Source organism: Panthera uncia (assembly GCF_023721935.1).
Source record: "Panthera uncia isolate 11264 chromosome A1 unlocalized genomic scaffold, Puncia_PCG_1.0 HiC_scaffold_17, whole genome shotgun sequence".
Taxonomy (NCBI): Eukaryota; Metazoa; Chordata; class Mammalia; order Carnivora; family Felidae; genus Panthera; species Panthera uncia.
Genome location: NW_026057577.1, coordinates 41,416,466 through 41,437,651, shown reverse-complemented (window position 1 = coordinate 41,437,651; position 21,186 = coordinate 41,416,466). Strand labels below are relative to the sequence as shown.

Below are 21,186 nucleotides of genomic sequence, written 5' to 3'. Positions count from 1 at the left end.
AAAAAAAAAAAAAAAAAAAAAAAGAGCAAACAAGGCAATGTGGTCTTTTCATCAACTGGAAAAAATCACCCTTTCTTAGCCTAAAGTCAAAAGCAAGGAAGAGAAAAATCAGACTATTCCCAACAGGTGTTAGGTTTTCGTTGCTGGATGCATTCGTTGTAACACACTCATTCTCAAAACAAAGTACAAATTTTTATTTCAACAAGTGATTCACAGGATATTAAAAAGAAAAGTGATTTCAGCATTGAATGTGTACTCAAAACCAATTTTAGAATCCTAAATTTCCAGGTATTTTCTGTGTTACCTAGCAACAATGCCTGCCTTAAAGAAGGTATTTAACACATGTTGAATAAAATGAATCCTGATATATTTTACTTACCAACAAAAGTAAACTATTTACACTCTAATGACATTACTGTAAGTAAAGTCCCAAAAGAGTATACATGCATACCAGTATGATTCCTTGATACAAACTTAACAAGACTGAGAAGACTTTCGTGGAAGCAATAGGTGCTTTCTAAAAAATACAGTATTAGAAATTACACTATAGGTCTATCTATCTTCAGGGCTAGGATCATGACCTCGGAAGTTATCAGCAACAGCGACAACAAGGCTGTTGTAATAAAGTAACAAAAACACTATCTTTGCTAGTCACAGCTACACAGTTCAAGCCAAGCCATCATTTTCTTCTGAACTAATACCACTATTTCCTAACTGGTCTCCCTGCTCTCACTCACTGTTATTCATTCAAGATCGAACAACTAAAATATTCTTCTAAAAAATTAAAATCAGATCAAATGATCGAAAGTTTTCCTTTGATCCAAAGGAGCTTCGTCCTACTGCACCTATAATTAAACTGAAAGTCTTTCCCTTTACCTGCCCAGGTCCTACTCAATCAAAACCTTCTGCTACCTCTCTAATCTGGTTGAATAGTCACTTTACCCATACTGACCTTTTCCCCCTCAAACATTACAAGCTTGCTCCCCACCTTAGGCCCTCTTCCCAGGATTAATAAAGCTGACTCCTTACCAACCAGGCCCTAGATTAAATGTCACTTCCCTAGAGAAACGTCTCCTGATCTCCAAAAAGTAGCCGTCCTGTCACTTTTTACCTAAATTTTCTACAAAATACTAATTACTTTCTTTTTATGTTGTGAATACATCTAATAGAACAGAAACTCAGTGAGAGCAGGACCTTGCTATCTTGTTTCACCTTTCAAAACAGCTAGACTCAGAGCCACTCAAATATATACTGAATGAAGAACGAACATATACAAATAATAAATTACCAGAGATGAACCACAAGAAAAAATGCCAAGATCAGTAAGATTTTACACGAGACCAATTTTTCATGCAACTAGAGAAGCAGTGTGTTTAGACAGTCACATAGTGAGATTTAAAAATAAAGAAGAATTAAGAAAATTCTGAATTTTTGTAGGGCACCTGAGTGGCTCAGTTGGTTAAGCATCTGACTTCAACTCAGGCCATGACCTCACAGTTAGTGAACTCGAGTCCTGCAGCAGGTGAGCACGAGCCCCAATTCAGATGAGCCCCACTTCTCTCTCCCTCTGCCCCTTGTGGGATTCTCTATCTCCCCCCGCCCCGCATCATTCACTTGCGCGTGCTCTCTCAAAAAAAGGAGGGGAAGGAAGGGGAGGAAAGGGAGACAGACATACAGAAAGAAAAAATTCTGTCTGTAACTAGTTCATAATTTGTTTTTAAAAGTGAAGTTAACTTTTCTAATTGTATCTGACCTAAGCCAACAAGTGGTTTACCTTCCCTAACCACTAAGAAACTTTTGAATAAAGTAGCTGAAAGACAAGGAGAACTATCCTGGAAGTAACTTAAGAGTAATATACGAATGGGGGCACCTGGGTGGCTCAGTCAGTTAAGTGTCTGACTTCACCTTGGGTCTGATCTCACCATTAGTTGAGTTCAAGCCCTGCATCAGGCTGTGTGATGACAGCTCAGAGCCTGGAGCCCACTTCAGCTTCTGTGTCTCCCTCTCTCTCTGCACCACCTCCCACTCACATTCTGTGTGTGCGTGCGTGTGTGTGTATGTGTGTGTGTTTGTGTGTGTCTCAAAAATAAACGTTAAAATAATTTTATAAAAAAAGGTAATAAATGAATAATAAAACATTACTTAAAAGAGACAGTCTAAATAAAATGTACTAGTAAAATATTCTTTCCAAAAGCTTAAAAGCTTTTCAGAGATGTTATGATGCACTTGCAAAAAAGCTAGCAAGCTCAGCCATTGTTTCTAAGGGAAACTGTTCAAATTTAAGGAATAAAATGACACAGATTATCGAAAGTTTTTAAATGATTATATGGTTAAGACACAGGAGTAAGTAGGAGGAGGGAGAGGAATTGAGGAAAGAGAATTATATAAACAAAGAGCCTCACAAAATGTTAAAGATTAAACATAATTGAACCAAGTGTGATTTCTATAGATATGAACCATAGTGATAAAATCTCATAAGAAAGCCTTGATGTTAAAATGGCGCTTGCAGAAACCTCATTTGTATTAAAGTTACAAGAAACTTACAAAATCCTCAGCCTCAAACTGTTTGCGTTCTCTCTTGTCTTCTTTCCTCCCTGCTTCATTGTCAGGTATGCTGTTTTCATGTAGTCCTTGGCTTTTCCCAGAATGGTAAATACTGCTACGAGAACGAGAACTTCCACCATGGTATCCCCCTCGATGATTTATGTTTTCAGTACCATTTCTTCCATGCATCCGCCATCCATTTTTTTCTTTCCTTCCAAAGTTACCTTATTTAAGAATGGTAAAGTAACATAAATTCAAAGATGGCTCTGGTTAACTACTGAATCACAAAACATTCTTAAAACAACATGAAGAAAATCATCCTACACTCTCATTTCTTAGCAAATTTTACCTCCATTAGGACGTCCAATACCAGAATCAAAGCCATCTGAAGAGTTGTGTCGTCGACGATTCACATCGTAACGATTTTCTGTCCATGAAAAATTTTCAGAATGCTTCTCAAAATTCAGTGACGACTGAAATCATAAACACATACATGAACATACACATAAAACCTAAATATAACTTTAAAAACTAGTAATAATCCGGCCTACATTATTTCCAAGAATTCTAAATGGTTAAGAACATTCTGTATTTACTGTCCATGTATTTGGTTAACTGGTAACATATTAAAAGATGGATTCCACTGTTGGTCTATTTTCCTTGTCTAATGGAAGCTATTTTGAAAGAGCTTAACAACCACATCTACTTACCCAAAAACTTTAAAAGTAAAATACCACTGTAAGGGAAACAAGGCAAAACGTAGTACACTTCTCTTAAGTAACAGAATTTGACATTCTGTATCATACATTACTTAATTTAAATATAAATGGCTCAAGATTTTCTTGAACAGAAAGTTATGGCAAATGAAGCTTAAGTTCTATTTTAAGTTCTCCAGATTGATTTCCAAACTCCTCTTCCCCACAACAAGTGTTTTTTGAAAATTATCTAAAGAATGTATAGAGGCACCTGGCTGGCTCAGTCAGTGGATCATGTGACTATGGACCTCGGGGTTGTAAGTTCAAGCCCCACATTGGGTGTAAAGATTACTTATAACTAAAATCTAAAAAAATAATAATTATTTATAAAAACTATTTTTAAAAATTAGGGATTTACAAAGAACATAAAAAGCCACAACTGTTTTTAAAGGTTGCTCTTCTTCCCCAGCATTAGCCCATGAATCTGATAAAATCACAATCAAAACTTCCAACTTTTTAAATGCCCTGACCATTTCTCTGGGTTGGATTTTGTTACAACCATCTCCAGGACAATGAGCAGAGTACATCAGTTGAAATGTAAACCACTGCACATACTGGGTCATCCCCTGGGCCTTTCCACATTGCCACTGTGGGACCTTGTGGTATCATTCCCCTATTGCCCCAGCCTTATCCTGATGCTGTTTATTGTGCCATGAAAGATAGTCCTTGACCACCTCAGGTCTTCACCAGCATCCATGAAACAACAACAGGCTAACCATGCTAGGCCTGCAAGTATGATAAAAACACAAACCCTTCACAGACCCTAACAGTTTTGGTGATGAGGATGCAACACTAACAGAGCTAAAATTCTCTAGAAAAAAATTAAAACAAGGGTCTGCAGGCCAGATTAGGGTAAGAGAGGACTCTCATGATCCTGGCAGCAACTGCTATCATCCAAGTGATAGGTGGAAGTAAGCATCCCTCAATGTTTAACAGCCAAGTGGCAAGGAGTAGAATTGAAACAAGGCACCCAAACAGTGCCTTAGTTGTTGTAATTCTCCCATGAATGGTAGAACAAAGGGATTTTTTATTATGACTGGGGCCCCAAGTGAAAGGCAATACTGCTGTGGCTGCTGAGCCAAAGCAACTACACACTGAAATAAATGGTGTCAGCAATGAGGATAAATGGAGTTTTAGGAAGATTAAAAACTTATGAGAAGGAATTATGTTAACACTACTGACTTCTTGGCAACAAAGTAAATGCAGAGCCTAGCATGCTGTAGTGGAAGTGTTCTGTGCCTTCTGTACTCCCTGATCCCCCCCCCCCCCCCACTTCCCACTACATCAACCTTAGCAACTTTAATGAGAATGTCAAGTACACTGATATTTAAGGAAACTGACAAACTTCTATAGCTCTGCTAGACATACATGCTCAAGTCACCATCTCACTCCCATGAGGAGCAACACAGTACTAAGAGAAGGGTGGCTGAAAATACTGAGGAATGTGGGGCAAAGCCAAGTCAATGTGGTGTATGGGGGGAGGAAAGGCCCCATCCTGGGTGTTTGATGAAGCCAAAAGGTACACAAGAGAAGAGGCAACATCAACTCTGAGTTGAGGAATCAGAAAACAAAAAGCCTACAAGCCACCTATCCAATGCCCAAAGGAGTGGTTTTCTCCTCCACCCTGTACTTTCCCTCATTCACAGATGAAGAAATCATTTCCTGAAAGCTTAGAGTGTAACCTTAAAGCGCATGGACAAAACTTCTCCGTCAGTGTCACTATAGTGAGAAAAGATGCCACTAAAACCCAATTTGACTGATTTTGGAGTTTGGAGAAAATTCAGCAGTAGGAAAGGGAAATTAAAGTGATCTTGCAGGTGGGGCCTTTAGGCCAATTCAATTTACCATTGTTTGTTATGTTTTAACTTGGTACTAATGTTACATGCTTGTAATGAAAATGCTCAAGATTCTTCCATTCAGGGATATGACAGGATGACAGGTGATTTCTGTCCCCCTTCCAGGTCGTCTAGCAGAAACACCAAAGCCTCTCAAAAGAAAGAAAAAATATCAGAGACAGAGTTGAAGATTTGATGGGTAATGGGATATTCAGAGAGGCTATTTCCCAGTACAGAAGTGCCATGTGCCTGACACATACATCCCCTTTCTAAAGGGAATATGGCTCTTGCCCTACTGCCGAGCTCTTAAAGTGAACAACTTAAACTAAGAACAAAAAAAGGAGCCCATTAGGGCTCTCAACCTAATGAAAAGTATTTGAGCATGCAGCTGACCTGGCTACCGGGACATTTGTTTTGCACAAAGAAGTGGCAACTACCCTTTACAGTAAACCTTATTCCTCTGCCTGCCACCTTAACAAGCTCCTGGTTCAATAAGGCTCTCAAATCATAGTTCCCTTAATTCCCCGGGTCTGGTTCAACTAGGTTAAGAGAGGACAGTGTCCACTGGGTGGCAGCAGCCATCCAGCCTCAACAACTCTGGAAGACCAAATGGATTGTCAGTCAGCACAAAGGGCTAAAATGAAAAGCAGGACCCTGGCCTTAGATAAGCTTTAAGGACTAGACATTTTCTATTATTTTTCTGCCTCTTCCACTGTTGCCAACGTCCAGTCATCTGGCCAGTCACCTGAGAAACTAGAGACTGGCAGATTAAAGGTAATTCTTTGGAGTCACAAACTGAAACTATAGCTGATGAGACAATCTGAGTCACTCAGATGCTCACAGTAAGATGCACTAGCATAAAGAACTAAAATCAGAATACTGCTGAAGTCTGTAGCATGCTACCTAGATCCACCACACCAGACCTGTAACAATCCACTACCGTAGACTGGTCACAAAATAAACGACTTTTCCTTTCTGATGCAGAAGCCACCTCTGCATGCCAGCCTGAGACTCCTGCCAACAGCTCATCTACTTGTTGTGCTGCAAAGGAGGCTGCAAAGGAGGCCACGTTACACAAGACGAACTGCATCAAATCACTGATCACTTCTTGGAGCTATCTATAGTGTTTCTTCACTGTTGAAATTTTTTCAGGTTACAGTATTGTTGCTGCAATCTGACTGGCTAACTCTAACTCTGGTCACACTATCGTGACCCTTGAAATAAATCCATGTCATGTTTTTGGTATTCCAAGCACTAACATTCCAGTAATAGTACATCTTTTGTCATAAAGTTCAACCTGCAATGGTTCGATATTCAAATACTAAATGGATACTCTATACCCTCTACTATCCGCAGGCATCCAGTAATGTCAAGCAACACTAACAGTCTCAACGTTCAACTCTGGACAATCTACAACTCTACATTCCTCATTTCACACACCTTAATGAGACACTTTGGTCAATGAATGCAACAAACCCATAAAGAAATCATCTTTTCTTAGCCATTTCCTAGGTAGTATTTAGGATTTTAAAAAATGAGTTATGAGATAATACAGACCTATTTTTAAAATATCAGGATTCTGGGGGCACCTGGGTGGCTCAGTCAGTTGAGCATCTGACTCTTGCTTTTGGCTCCGGTCTTAATATCACAGGTTCGTGGGATCAAGCCCTGCATCAGGCTCTGCAATGACAGCGTGGAGCCTACTTGGAATTCTCTCTCTCAAAAATAAATAAAATAAACTTTAAAAAACAAAATACCAGGATTTGCCCTGATTATCCCTTGACATGTTGTTTCTTTCTCCTAAGAGAAACTGCAGGCCAATCTACCTCTCAGGGTGATGCACTGGCCAAAAAAGAAATCTAAGGAATTCAAATAATCTGGTTTGGCCACGTGGATTCTCTTTTTGGAGGGAGATGGTCCTGTATCTGAAGACTGACCATTTGTGTGACTATCTCTCACCCAGTCCTCAGTAAGGTCCAATGTGGACTAGGGTGAGCAATATGATACATCACTGCAATTATGTAAAAATGTCCTTGGTTCCACTCACATCCAACTCTTCCAAACCAAAAAATCTGGGTACAAGTAGGGAATTTTCTTTTAAGTGAAGTCAGCTATCCAAATGAGACACATAAGGGGTGCCTGGGTGGCTCAGTCAGTTAAGTGTCTGACTTCGGCTCAGATCATGTTTTCACGGTTCACGGTTCGACCCCCACATCAGGCTCTGTCCTGACAGCTCGGAGCCTGGAGCCTGCTTGAGATTCTGTGTCTCCCTCTCTCTCTGCCCCTCCCCTGCTCACACTCTGTCTCACTCTCTCTCTCAAAAGTAAATAAACATTAAAAAAACAACAACAACAAATGAGACACACCAATTTCATGGGTGTAAAAGAAAAAACGCTAGGGGCACCTGGGTGGCTCTGTTGGTTGAGGCGTCCGACTTCAGCTCAGGTCATGATCTCACAGCTTGTGGGTTCGGGCCCCGTGTCGTCGGGCTCTATGCTGACAGCTCGGAGCCTGGAGCTACTCTGGATTCTATGTCTCCCCTGTCTGCCTGTCCCCCACTCACACTGTCTGTCTCTCTCTCTCAAAAATAATAAAATAATATTAAAAAAGAAAACCCCTAGCATCTGTAGAGGGAACATCTTTGACCCCAGAAAGTACTGGAAGAAAGGAAAACAATTAATGCTCTATCCCCTAGAAACAGCACCAAGGCCTGATTCAAACAGAAAAAGAGAAGAAAACACTGATCTACTGCTAGAAGGGTCATCCCTACTCATACTTCAAAATCAGAAAAACTCAGATGGCCATAAACAATCCTTAAATATTCTCCTGTGCCTGATATCAACAGCAGCTCCTGAAAGTCAATGTGTAAAAAACGCTTAAAAAAAATGGTTTCATTCTGATAAAAATTCATGATTCTCCCAACACCTGAGCAGTATTCTGTTATGCCACATATGGCAAATGATGCTGCAAGTAATGGTGACACCGTCTATGCTTCTTAACTGAACTAATGTAAAAGTTATCCAAAACAAGGTTAATAACAAATCCCTAACTAAACTGATGTGTACCCCTTCAATGTTTCTATGTGAGGGAAAATAAGTCACAGATTGTCTTCTATTAAGGGTGAGAGTTGATTTTTGGACCACCTATTATCCTTATAAATGTAGGTTAATGACACCAAAATTCAGATCAGTTTAAATTCTCTTGAGTGCATTTTAATGGATAATACAGCAGGCGTAGACCATATACTGTCTGGCTGAAAAATTACCTACTGATCCACTCTAGGACTTGTTCACATCCAGCTGAATCCTGGCCTCACCTGGCTGTCAGGGATGTTAACAGTAGCCTTAATTAAATGCTGTTTAAGACAATTAAATGAATTTTGTTCTAGCCTCTATCAAAATAATCAGAGTGGCTGGCTGAATGGTAGTCATATGAAAATACAAGTTTGGCCAAGAACACATAGAGCTGATTGTAGAGCTGTTGGGACAGGCAAACCACCACAGACGGTGAGCATTTCCTTCTGTTCTAATATGCCAAAAATGCAAGACCTTCACTGCTCTTTCTATGGCCCATTTCTCAAGGTGAAGTTTGCAGTAAGCACCATTTGAGGGATGATAGGTAACATCCTTCTCTGGGACAAAGAGCAGGCTTATAATAAATTCCCCACTCAGCACCAAGGGTAGCATCCACGTGGGCCCTTCAACGTCAACTACCCAAAGTTTTAGGGGGCATAAAGAATCAGTGCCAATATCATATTTGTCATGCTAATAAGTAATAAAGCTCTTGGTCACGGACTCAGCAGTCTTCTCCCTGCATCTATATTACCTTGCAAATAGGATAAAACCCAGATCCTTCACAGATTGACATATAGTCAGCAAAGTAACGTAAGAATAAGACATATAACTAACGGGGGGAAAAAAAAGAGAAATACAATAGGACCAAAAAGGTAGCTAGGAAACTTATTATTTGTGAATAAATGATTGCCCAGGCTTAAAAATCCAAAATATAACACAGGGTAAGAATTAAAGTTGCTAGATACAATACTAGCACAAGATACAATATATCTGCAACGAACAGTAATAATGAAGTCTTTTATTTTTTTTTTAATGTTTATTTATTTTTGAGAGAGAGAGTGAATGAGCAAACCCATGGGAGGTAGGTAGAGAAAGGGACACAGAGGATCCAAAGCAGGTTCTCTAATGTACAGCTCAAACTCACCAACTGTGAGATCATGACCTTAGTCAAAGTCGGACTGGACACTTAACCTAATGAGCCACCCAGGCACCACTTACTACTTTTTAAGTAAGCTCTACGCCCATTGTGGGTCTTGAACTCACAACCCCAAGATCAAGAGTCACATGCTCTTCTGACTGAGCCAGCTATGCTCCCCAGTGATAAATCTTTTTAAAATACTGTTTAAAATAGCAACAAGTACTGGGAAATACTTGAATATACCTAATTCATGAAAAACTGGAAAAAACCTGTAATTTTAAAGACATTAAAGATGACCTATACACACATATACATATAATATATACACAATGTGTGTAATGATGTGTATAATTTTGTCCTAAACTAATAAGAGAAAAAAAAGCAACCCAAAAGAAGTTAACAAATGACGTGAAGAGGCATTTCACAGAAATGTTAACTCCTTGTCCAAGAAACAAGGATTTGCAGAGAAGTTAACTATGATAAAATTTTGGCAAGAATTAAAGTAAAGACAATAGTTCTACACAGCATACAAGAGTATACATCACTACACCACACAAAAATGAATTTGGCAATATCTAACCAAGTCCCAACAATTTTTCTTCTAACTGTAAGTTGGAACCTTCTATTGAAACTGGTCTACAGAGAAGCAGATATCAGCATCACTTTGAATATGTTGGAATTAGGGTCTCATCCAAGAACTACTGAAATCAGAATCTGCATTTTAATAAAATCCCCACGTTATTTTCTTATCCATTCAAAGTGTGAGGAGAGGCACCTGGGTGGCTCAGTCGGTTAAGTGTCTGACTTCGGCTCAGGTCATGATCTCGCAATTGGTGAGTTCAAGCCCCACATTGGGCTCTGTGCTGACAGCTCAGAGCCTGGAGCCTGTTTCAGAATCTGTGTCTCCCTCTCTCTCTGTCCTTCCCATGCTCATGTTCTGTCTCTGTCTCTCAATAATAAATAAATGTTTAAAAAAAAAAAAAAAGTGTGAGGAGCAGTGCAGTGACCTAAAAAATTCTTAATTCATGTGTTCAAGGACATATTACCAGAACATTCCAATGAAGTGACGTTTTAAACAATCTAAACTTAAATGGACAAATTAAATCTAATACAGAGACAAAAAATAGGATACCATATAGAGTTTTAAAATAATTACACTAATTCTGCAGATATCAACATGGGAGAAAATTTTTCAAAAATATAATGAATGTAAAAGATGCAGACTTTATATAAACGATAATTACTAATAAAAAACATATATAACAATACTATTTGACATTTGCATATGTAGTTATAAGAACATGCACTGAGAATACTTGGGGAAAATAAAAACAAAGGACTGTGAAGAAATAACAACAGTGGACTTCACTGCATACATAATGCCTTACTTCCCAAAGAAATAAAAGCTGACATAGCAAAATGTTAAGAAAGGACTGTCTTGTGTTTTTAATAAGTATTCATTTAATTATTATCTGTACTCCTTTGTATGCTTGAGTATTTCATTAAAATATTCTACATGGTGGGGCACCTGGGTGGCTCAGTCAGTTAAGCATGCAACTTCAGCTCAGGTCATGATCTCACGGTTTGTGGGTTTGAGCCCCGCAACAGGCTCTATGCTGAACGCTTGCTCAGAGCCTGGAGCCTGCTTCAGGTTCTGGGTCTCCTCTCTCTGCCCCTCCTCTGCTAGTGCTCTCACTGTGTCTCTCAAAAATAAATAAATGTGTAAAAAAAAAAAAAAAAAAAATTCGACATGGTTTTTTAAAGTCACTTTTTTTTAATTTTTAAAAAAATTTTTAATATTTATTTTTGAAAGAGAGAGACAGAGCGTGAGTGGGTTAAGAGGCATAGACAGAAGGAGACAGAATCCGAAGCAGGCTCAAGGCTATGAGCTGTCAGCACAGAGCCTGACGTGGGGGGCTTGAACTCATGAAGCAGGGCTTGAACTCATGAACCCCAAGATCATGACCTGAGCCAAAGTTAGACGCTTAACTGACTCAGCCACCCAGGCACCCCTCTACATGATTTTTTAAAGAATTATCAAAACATGTACTGAATTGTTCAAACACTACATTGGTACACTTGAAACTAATGTAACACTGCATGTTAACTACACAGGAATTAAAATAAATGTAAGAAGAATTATCAAAACAAATATTTACTACATACAGCAAATTCTCCAATATGAAAAAAGATGTTGCAAATCACTAAGAAATAGATTACATGAATAAGCAGTTCTTTTTTTATTTATTTGAGAGAGAAAAAAAAAGAGTACATGGATAAGAGTGGGGAAGGGGCAGAAAGAGAGACAGAGAATGAATCCCAAGCATGATACGTGCTGTCAGCAGAGCCAAAGCCAAGACTCAATCCCACAACTAAGAGATTATGACCTGAGCCGAAATCAAGAGTTGGACGTTCAACAGACTGAGCCACCTAGGTGTCCCTGAACAAGCAGTTAAGAAACTCTTCGTAACACCAAAATACACTCAACCATAATTAAACAATGCAAATCAAAACAATGAAGTACTATTTTACATCTAATTTCACATAATGTGAAAACATCCAGTTTTGCCAAAACTGAGAACACTAGCCCCCCTCATAAAATTTGAAAGCAATTACACATTACCAACCAAAATGTACAAACCCTGATCCACTGATTATACTGCTAAATTTCACCCTACAAATATATCTGAGAGATGCCTAAACCTACAGCTTAGTCCATTAATATGTAAACTAATTAAATAACCCATGTAGAAATATTCAATAAAAGATTACACAGCCACTGAATAGTTCAATCTGTATGTACTGATGATCATAGAAAGATATTGGAGAGGCCATCTCTGAAGAAAATTTCATTTATCCAAACCAGAATAAAGATATTCTGGTGTAAGGGCGCCTGGCTGGCTCAGTCGGTTAAGCGTAGGACTGCTGGTTTCAGTTGAGACCACAATACTACAGTTCAGTGCATGGGATTGAGCCCTGCATCCAGCTCTGCACTGACAGCATGGAACCTGCTTGAGATTCACTCCCCCCACTCCCATCCCCTGTCTCTCTCTCTCAGCCCCTCCCTCTCTTCCTTTCTCAAAATAAACTTTGAAAATATATATATTCTGATGTTTACACAAAAGCATTCTAGTATTTAACAAAAGCATTTACATAAAAGCACTTTTGAAAATTAGGCTACTACCTGGACTCCTATCCTAGCTTTAGCACTTTGGGGCACATATTCCTCTCTCTCAACCTCAGTTCCCTCCTTTGTAAATGGGAGAGAAAAAAAGAGAATTTACTGCCTATGATTTTTATTAGCATTCACATCAAGTGTTATATACAGTCACTGGCATATAATGAGGACTCAAAAAAAAAGCTATTACAACATCTGTAATAAGGAAGAAACCATCTCTATCCCTCTTTACCTTTTACATACTTTAAATCTTATCCTGGATTCCTTTTAAAAAATTAATTTAGCAATGTTTTCTCAGATGCTCACAATATGAGTCCCTAGTTAATAAAAACTTTACATAGTAAACAAGAAGTTTCAATGAACTCCACTACCAGTCTGACTGAACTTTCTGATCCTCTCTTTAGCCTGAACTTTAAATTCTTGATTTCTAACTCCTGATTTCAGCTCAGGTCATGATCTCACGGTTCCTGGCTTTGAACCTGAGTCAGGCTCTGCACTGACAGCACAGAGCCTGGATGGGATTCTGTCTCCTCTCTGCCCCTCTGCCCCCTCATGCTCACTCACTCTCTCACAAAAATAAACTTGGAAAATAACAAAGTTTTGGTAAATATTAAACCACTATTTTTTAGATGCTGCCAAAAAAGAATCCATAATGCACTAATGCTAGTGACAGAAGTAACTACAGAATACTGAATATGAATATGTATTAACTGCAGTGGAAGGTCACAAGTTTAATGTCACTTTTTATTTAAGAAGAATAAAAATTCCCATATTTTCTTATTTCCTACCACCCATTTGCTCTTTTAGTATCACACCCCTGGAATCTTCCTTCTTTTTTAATTTGTTTTTTAAGTGTATTTATTTTGAGAAAGAGAGGGAGGGTCAGGGGGAGAGAGAATCCCAAACAAGTTCTGCGCCATCTGAACAGTGAGATCATGACCTGGGCCGAAATCAAGAGTCAGACGCTTAACAGCTTAAGTGACTGAGCCACCCAGGCACCTTCCCCCCTACTTTTTTTTTTTTAAGTAGGTTTCACACCCATTGTGGGGCTGCAACTGAGGACCCCAAGATCAAGAGTTACGTACTCTTCTGAATGAGCCAGCCAGGTGCCCCTGGAGTCTTTCTCCTTCTAACAATACTATGAAAGGATACTTCAGAGCAGCCTATTACAGGGATCATTTTATCATCCTTCCTCAAGTAAGACAACTAGAAGGAGAAGATTCTAAACCAAAGAGTTATTTAAAACTTTCCAGTATCTACAACCATTTCAGTTCAGTAATGCTTCAATAATAAAATTGTTACTTTTTAAATGTTCTTTAAAATGCAACTCAGGACCTATTAAAGGATGACAGTAACAGTTCTAACAATTTACATTTTTTTAATGGAAAAAAAGAGAACAGAAAACCACAAGAGAATATATTAGTGCACCACAGGTATACTGACTTTTGTTTTAGTTACACCTGTGTGTATACAAAAACATTATGTAAAATTTACTTTTTACTGGGTCCCAATCAACAGCTCAAGGTTATGCCAGACATATAATCAACCACATGCAGTTTATAATTTCACCACATGATGGGGCTAAAACTCTACACACCTCAGAAAACTGCTAAAATGCTCTTCTAAAAACATTCTTTTTATTTCAAGTCCTCTTATCATCCCTTCAAACAACAAATAAATGAAAGAATTCTGTTATGTTGAAATAGAGAAACCCACAGTCGATTAATGTCTGTTCCACTTATTTCATAGAAGATTAAAAGGGCTCTGGCAGAAAACAAGAGGTTAATTATAAATGAGACTCGATGAATAGTGAGACTTTGAGACATGAAAAGATAAGATGGAAAGTTTAAGAAGTCATTACTAAAAGTTTTGTGTTTGTCACAAAAGGTCTGGGTAAGGTCTAAACAAATAATTTCAACTACTGCTAGTTAAGACTTCAAATACTATTTTCTGTAGGTAATTCAGAACAAATCAGAATTGAGATTCAGAATAGGCAATCCCAATTTCTAAAATCATCATCATCATTCATGTAGACCTATATCCAGAAAGAGTCAGGTTCAGGAAAGCAGTAAGGATTTCACCACATATAAATCTCAGATTAACATCTGAACAAAGACAAAAATTAATCTCAATTTTTTGAGCACTGTAAGTGATAAATCAATGAATTCTACTCCTAAAACCAATATTGTACTTTAAATAACTATAATTCAAATAAAAACTAAATCAAAGTTTAAAACAAATAAATAAATACATACATAAAAAAGAATTACAGATTAAAATGGCAGACCACAGGGGCACCTGGGTGGCTCAGTCAGTTAAGCATCTAACTCGTGACTTCAGCTCAGGTCAGTGAGTTGGAGCCTAACACTGGACTCTGCACTGACAGTACAGAGCCTGCTTAGGATTCTCTCTCCCCCAGTGTCTCTGCCCTGCCTGTCTTCCTCCCTCTCTCAAAATAAATGGATATACTTAAAAAATTTTTTAGGGGCACCTGGCTGGCACAGTTGAATGTCCAACTTCAGCTCAGGTCATATCTCACAGTTCATGAGTTCGAGCCTCACAACAGGCTCTGTGCTAACAGTGAGATGCCTACTTGGGATTCTCTCTCCCTCTCTTTCTGTCCCTTCCCCGGCTCACACTGTCTCTCTCAAAGTAAATAAAGCTAAAAAATTTTAATAAATAAAATGGCAGACCATAACATTTATACTTTGTTAAAGTAATCACTTTTGATTAAAAAAGATGTATTCCCAAACTTTTTAATATGTTGTAACTAACTTTCCAGGTACTGATAATTTTTATTAATTGGCTTGCAAATGAAAACAAGTCTTATACATATTTCAGAAAAGGAAACAAAAAAAGAAAAAAGGAAGGTGGGGAGCACGAAACTCTTATGTATCCAGGCTGTGAAGTGGGCACAAATTAAGAATGACCCCTAAATGGCTAGATTAGAGCAGCTGGGTTTTAACAGGGTGAGGAGCAAACTGCAGAGACCCATACCTAAGAAGAAAGGAGGAAAATCTGTAAGAAGTGATCTCAGGGGCGCCTGGTAGCTCAATTGGTTAAGCATCCCAACTGTGGCTCAGGTCATGATCTTGGGGTTTGTGAGTTCTAGCCCCTGGTAGGGCTCTGTGCTGACAGGTCAGAGCCTGGAGCCTGATTCTGATTCTGTGTCTCCCTCTTTCTGCCCCTCCCCCCACTCATGCTCGCTCGCACTCTCTCAAAAATAAATAAACATTAAAAATTGATCTCAGGGGCACCTGGGTAGCTTAGTCGGTTAAGCATCCAACTTCGGTTCAGGTCATGATCTTGCTGTTAGAGGGTTTGAGCCCATGTCAGGCTCTGTGCTGACAGCTCAGAGCCTGGAGCCTGCTTCGGATTCTGTGTCCCCTTTCTCTCCCCTCCTCTTCTCATGCTCTCTCAAAAATAAATAAACGTTAAAAAAAAAAAAATTTTTTTTAAGTGATCTCAGTAGCTTAATCAACAGAAGTCTCCAATCTCAAATCCCATTTTATAGGCTATGAAATGAGATGTTTAATCATTTGACAGCATTCCAAAATAAGTCCTATGTCAAGAAATGGAATAGGAAATGCACCCTGGATTCTAGTCTAGGCTCACAGTAATTGTATGAACAACAAGGAACTCAATTAACCTTCCAGAGAATCCATCTGTACAAAATTATGAGCCAAAACTATGGACCAATTATTATGATCTGACATGTCCTGACTGAGGAACGACTTTCCAAAGTACAAAAATTGTTCCCATAAGAGCTACTTTTAACAAACTGTTTTTGTAAGAACTGTCTGTACCTCAAAAGGTCCTAGGTGAACACCTTAGCATGGTAGAGTATGATTAACAGGCAAACAGGTGATTAAGACTCTCTCAATTCCTTTGCATTATGGAAAAAACAAAGTCAAAGACAACTATTAAGCCAGACAGATGGATTCTAACAAATTCCAAGGTCCCTCTCTTACTTAGCAAGCTTTTTAAGTGTTTATTTTTGAGACAGAGAAGGGCAGAGAAAGAGGGAGACAGAGGATCAGAAGCGGGTTCAGGGCTGACAGCAGACACCTGATGTAGGGCTCAAACTCAGGAACCATGAGATCATGACCTGGGCCGAAGTCGGACAAAACGGACTGAGCCATCCAGGCACCACACTTAAAAGTCTTTAAGTGGAAGACAACTGCAGTGCCTCACAAATCTTATTCCAACTATTATGTTTGGGTTTTTAAGTAAAAGGAACATTTCTTACGTTACTGAGGCCTCATCTATAACACTGCAAAGTTTTCATTACTCCTGAAATTTTAGAGCTGTGCCAAAGTCTTATGTATCTGGAAAAGTCTTCTGGTTGCATGGAAAGACTTCAAAGTCCTCAAATTTTTCTTAAGAATAGTACAGATAGGGGGCCCTGGGTGGCTCAGCAGGTTATGCATTCAACTTTGCCTCAGGTCATAATCTCACAGCTGGGGAATTTGAGCCCGGTGTTGGGCCCTGTGCTGACAACTCAGAACCTGGAGCCTCTCCCTTTCTCTCTGCCCCTTCCCTGCTCACGTGCTGTCTCTCTCTCTCTCAAAATAAATATTAAAAAAAATTTTCTTTGAAGAATAGTATAGGCAAAGAAGATCCAAAAGTAAAGTTCAATGTATCCAACAGGTCTGAATAAAAATGTGTGGGGGATGCCTGGGGGGCTCAGTCAGTTAAGCTTCTGTCTCCTGATTTCAATTTAAATCATCTTGATAACAGGGTTTATGGGATAGAGCCCTGAACAGGCTCTGTGCTGAAAGCATGCAGTCTGCTTGGGATTCTCTCTCTCACTCCCTTGCACATGCACGGGCTCAAATAAATAAATAAACTTTAAAAGAAAAAACAAAATGTGTACAAATTTGATTAGCACAAAAGACAACCAAAGTAAATGAAACAAGTATGGTGATGGTATACTAAAACTGACAAATTCAACATGAAATAATTTTGGGGCGCCTGGGTGGCTCAATCGGCTGAGCGTCTGACTTTGGCTCAGGTCGTGATCTCACGGTTCGTGAGTTCAAGCCCCGCGTCGGTGTCTGTGCTGACAGCTCGGAGGCTGGAGCCTGCTTCACATTCTGTGCCCCCCGCCTCTCTCTGATTCTCCCCCACTTGCATTCTGTCTCTCTCAAAAATAAACATTAAAAAAAAAAGAGAATTTAGACGGTAACACAAATTTTCTCCTCAAAAATACTAAGGCTTCACATTTAAGCTACCTTTGTGTAGAACATGAACTGAGAGGCACACAAAAAGACAAAGAGAAATGCAAGAAAGAGTACCTTTGTTGATGATGGTGGAGTAGGAAAATTAAGCCAGGCTGGAGCAAAGTCATGCTGCGCCATTTAGGTCCAGTCTCTCCAACTCAGTGAAACAAGGCTTCAACACCTCATGGCAAGTCCCTGTCATATAAAAACGGAAGGAAATTAGACCTGGAGCTCCTTGCCCAATTTATCTTCTTATGCGCTCTTCTGAGTGACAATGATCTTACTACTGTAAGATTCCAATTATAATGAAATTCTGAAATAGGCAAAAATACAGTAACAAAAACTAGATCAGAAGAGTGGGGGTGAGGGCCTGAGGCGTACGGGTATGACTGCAAAGGGAAGGAGGAAGTTTTTGAGCTAACAAGGTTTTTATATTGATTGTAGTTATACAAATGTACCCATCTGTCAAAAATCAAATTGTACACTTAATACTGGCCAACTTCAGTGTAAGTAAACTATACCTCAGTAAACCTTATTTTTTAAGGTTACAATGGTCTAATCACAAATAGACTAGACATCAAGTGTCTCTAGATGTGACACATGAAGATGCACAACCATGTTACCTATAATACATTCTTGCTCCCACCCCAGATGTAACCTGAAATCTGATCTAACTACCAACTTTCAGGAAGCTCAACAAACAGGAACAAATTAAGGACATCTGAGGGAAATAACCCAGCAAATCCAGATCACACGATACTGGACAGGTCAAATGATCTGCGTTTTTTTTTTTTCCCCCCAACAAATAAATGGCTGTCAATATGCAAATAATCAAACACAACAGGTGGGCCTTATACAGATCCTTACTCAAACCAAACAACCTTTAAAGACTGAATATTATGAATCAAAAATTTAAACATGAAGTGAACATTAAATGACATTAAGAAATTAGTCAATTTAGATATAATAATGGTGTGATGGTGGTATTTAAAAGAAATACTGAAGTCTATTAAACTGATCCACCTGGGATCTGCTTTAAAATTAGCTTTAGGGGTACCTGGGGTGGCTCAGTCAGTTAAGAGTCCCAATTCTTGATGCAGACTCAGGTCATGATTTCAGTTTCTCAGATTGAGCCCCAGTGGGGCTCTAAGTGGACAAAGAGGAGCCTGCTTGGGATTCTCTCTCTGCCCCTCCCCTGCTCAGACATGAGTACGGTCTCCCTCTCAAAATAAATAAACATTTTTTTTTTTTTTTTTTTTGCTTTAAAAATCATATAATGTTCAACAGGGGTACGGGCTGGGACACCTGGGAGGCTCAGTCGGTTGAGCGTCTGGCTTTGGCTCAGGTCATGATCTCACAGTTCATGAGTTTGAGTCCCTCGTCAGTCTCTGTGCTATCAGCTCAGAGTCTGGAGCCTGCTTCGGATTCTGTCTCTCTCTCTCTCTCTCTGTCCCTCCCCCACTCCTATTGTTTCTCTGTCCCTCAAAAATGAGTAAATGTTAAAAAAAATTTTTTTTTTCTAAAAAAAGGCTGCACATGTTTATAAATGGTAGTACAAGGAGGTGTATACTTTTTCCCTAGTCACAGGTGTATTTGAAAATGCCCATAATTAAAATGGCTGTTTAAAATTATAATCATCACAACAGTCATCTTAAATATTTCAGGAGCTACAGCTTTTCTGCACTCTAAATATAACTTTTTGGATGCGTCTATCAACTCCATCAAAGTTTCAAGTTGCCAGCCCAATCTAAACAGGAAATTCATAGTTTTTGGTTTTGTTTTTTTTTTAACGTTTATTTTTATTTTTGAGACAGAGACAGAGCATAAACAGGGGAGGGGCAGAGAGAGAGGGAGACACGGAATCTGAAACAGGCTCCAGGATCTGAGCTGTCAGCACAGAGCCCGACGCGGGGCTCAAACTCACGGACCGCGAGATCATGACCTGAGCCGAAGTCGGACACTTAACCGACCAAGCCACCCAGGCGCCTCTGTTTGTTTGTTTTAAATAATGCAGAAGCCAACTGGACAACTGTACTCCTTTCATTATAAAGTTTAGACTATCAGTTGATGAAGGAATCAAATTTTCTATGCATTACCAAGGTCTGAGTTTACTAATGACTAATGTATTTACAATTGCTTAATCTCAACAGTGAAATTAAAAAAAAAATAATAATAATCGATACCATTGTTAATCTTCCTTTTTCCAAATTCTTTCAAATATAATTTCTATGGCAGAATCCTTTAGTCACACCAACTTGCTAAAATACTTTTTAAAAAAACATTCTCAAATACTACAGAAGTAGTCTTTTTTTTACTATTCCAAACAGTAGGGACCTATTTAAAAATTTAAAGGTTAAGGTTAAGAGTGTCCAGATACAGAAATAGATACAAATGGTTAACTCACTATGGTAATGAAAATGTTCAAATACTAAATGCTCGTATGAGCCATGAGCCCAATGTGGAAAAACCTTGATAAAATCTGAAAAATATGAGACAAATTCCAGTAATACGTTTATGAAACAAATGGAAGAGTATACTTAACTACATAAAAATTCAAACAATCCAGTAAACTCTAATTCTACTGTCATCTTACACTACACTTTCAAGTTTTCTGAAATTAAAAGTAAAACTTAAGTGTCTTTGGATGTATAAAGGATTTTCATTATCTATTCTGAAATGAAGCTACAAACTAAGCTGCTCTGTGATGTTTGTGACAAGATGTTACTTTTCCAACAACTTTTTGTTGGAAACTCTTTAAAATTAGTTTCAGTAACTAAATGGGAATAAAAAGTTTTTATACTTTATATCAAAAATTCACAGGGAAATGCAGATAACCTAAAATAACCAATAATTTAAAGCTTATTTTAAACAATCTTCGCTAACTTATATGCTAAAAACAATCCCTAGGTGGCAAATCACTATTATTACATATTCATTTCTGCAATATCTTTAAATGTGATTTGAACCTAGTTTTTAACGAACAAAGTATGAATAGCTAATGGTAGAAATTTTCACGTTCTGAAAAAAAAAGGTAAAAAACGCTTATTAAGGCATTTACACAGTGTGTGAAGGAATTATGATATGCCACCCCAAAATATGCCATTTTAACCTAACAGTTTTGAGCTAAAGCTCAAATGCTTTGAGCTAAAGCATTTTAGTTCCTGAAATCCCTTATCTATCTAAAAGCAGAGCCTCCCAAAGCATTTATGATTCAGCTCCCCTGGAGCAACTCTTCTCTACAAAGAAAAAAAAAAAAAAAAAAAATTCAGTCCCAAACGGAGATATTGCCACAAACTATCATTTCTCCCATCAATTTTCCTAAGGGTCCACTTACTAACTTTCCCAAGACATCTTGTTTTTCCATTACTGCCCTTTCTCCCCTCCCTCTCTCCCCAATGGAATTAGGTAAAGAGTTATTTAGCAAATTCTAACCATCCCTA

At 38.5% G+C, this 21,186-nt stretch overlaps 1 protein-coding gene across 2 annotated transcripts in view; it reads right to left on the bottom strand.

The window, feature by feature from the left end:
- The window catches only part of GPBP1 (GC-rich promoter binding protein 1), a 75,511-nt gene that overhangs the window by 25,585 nt on the left and 28,740 nt on the right, over positions 1–21,186 (bottom strand). For both annotated transcript variants that reach the window (XM_049649487.1, XM_049649488.1), the window contains exons 3-5: positions 17,822–17,941; positions 2,894–3,017; positions 2,545–2,768 (exon numbers count right to left, since the gene is read on the bottom strand). In XM_049649487.1, coding sequence (XP_049505444.1) covers positions 2,545–2,768; positions 2,894–3,017; positions 17,822–17,884 — 411 coding nt within the window. In that variant the 5' untranslated portion in view covers positions 17,885–17,941. The remainder of the gene's footprint in view (positions 1–2,544; positions 2,769–2,893; positions 3,018–17,821; positions 17,942–21,186) is intronic.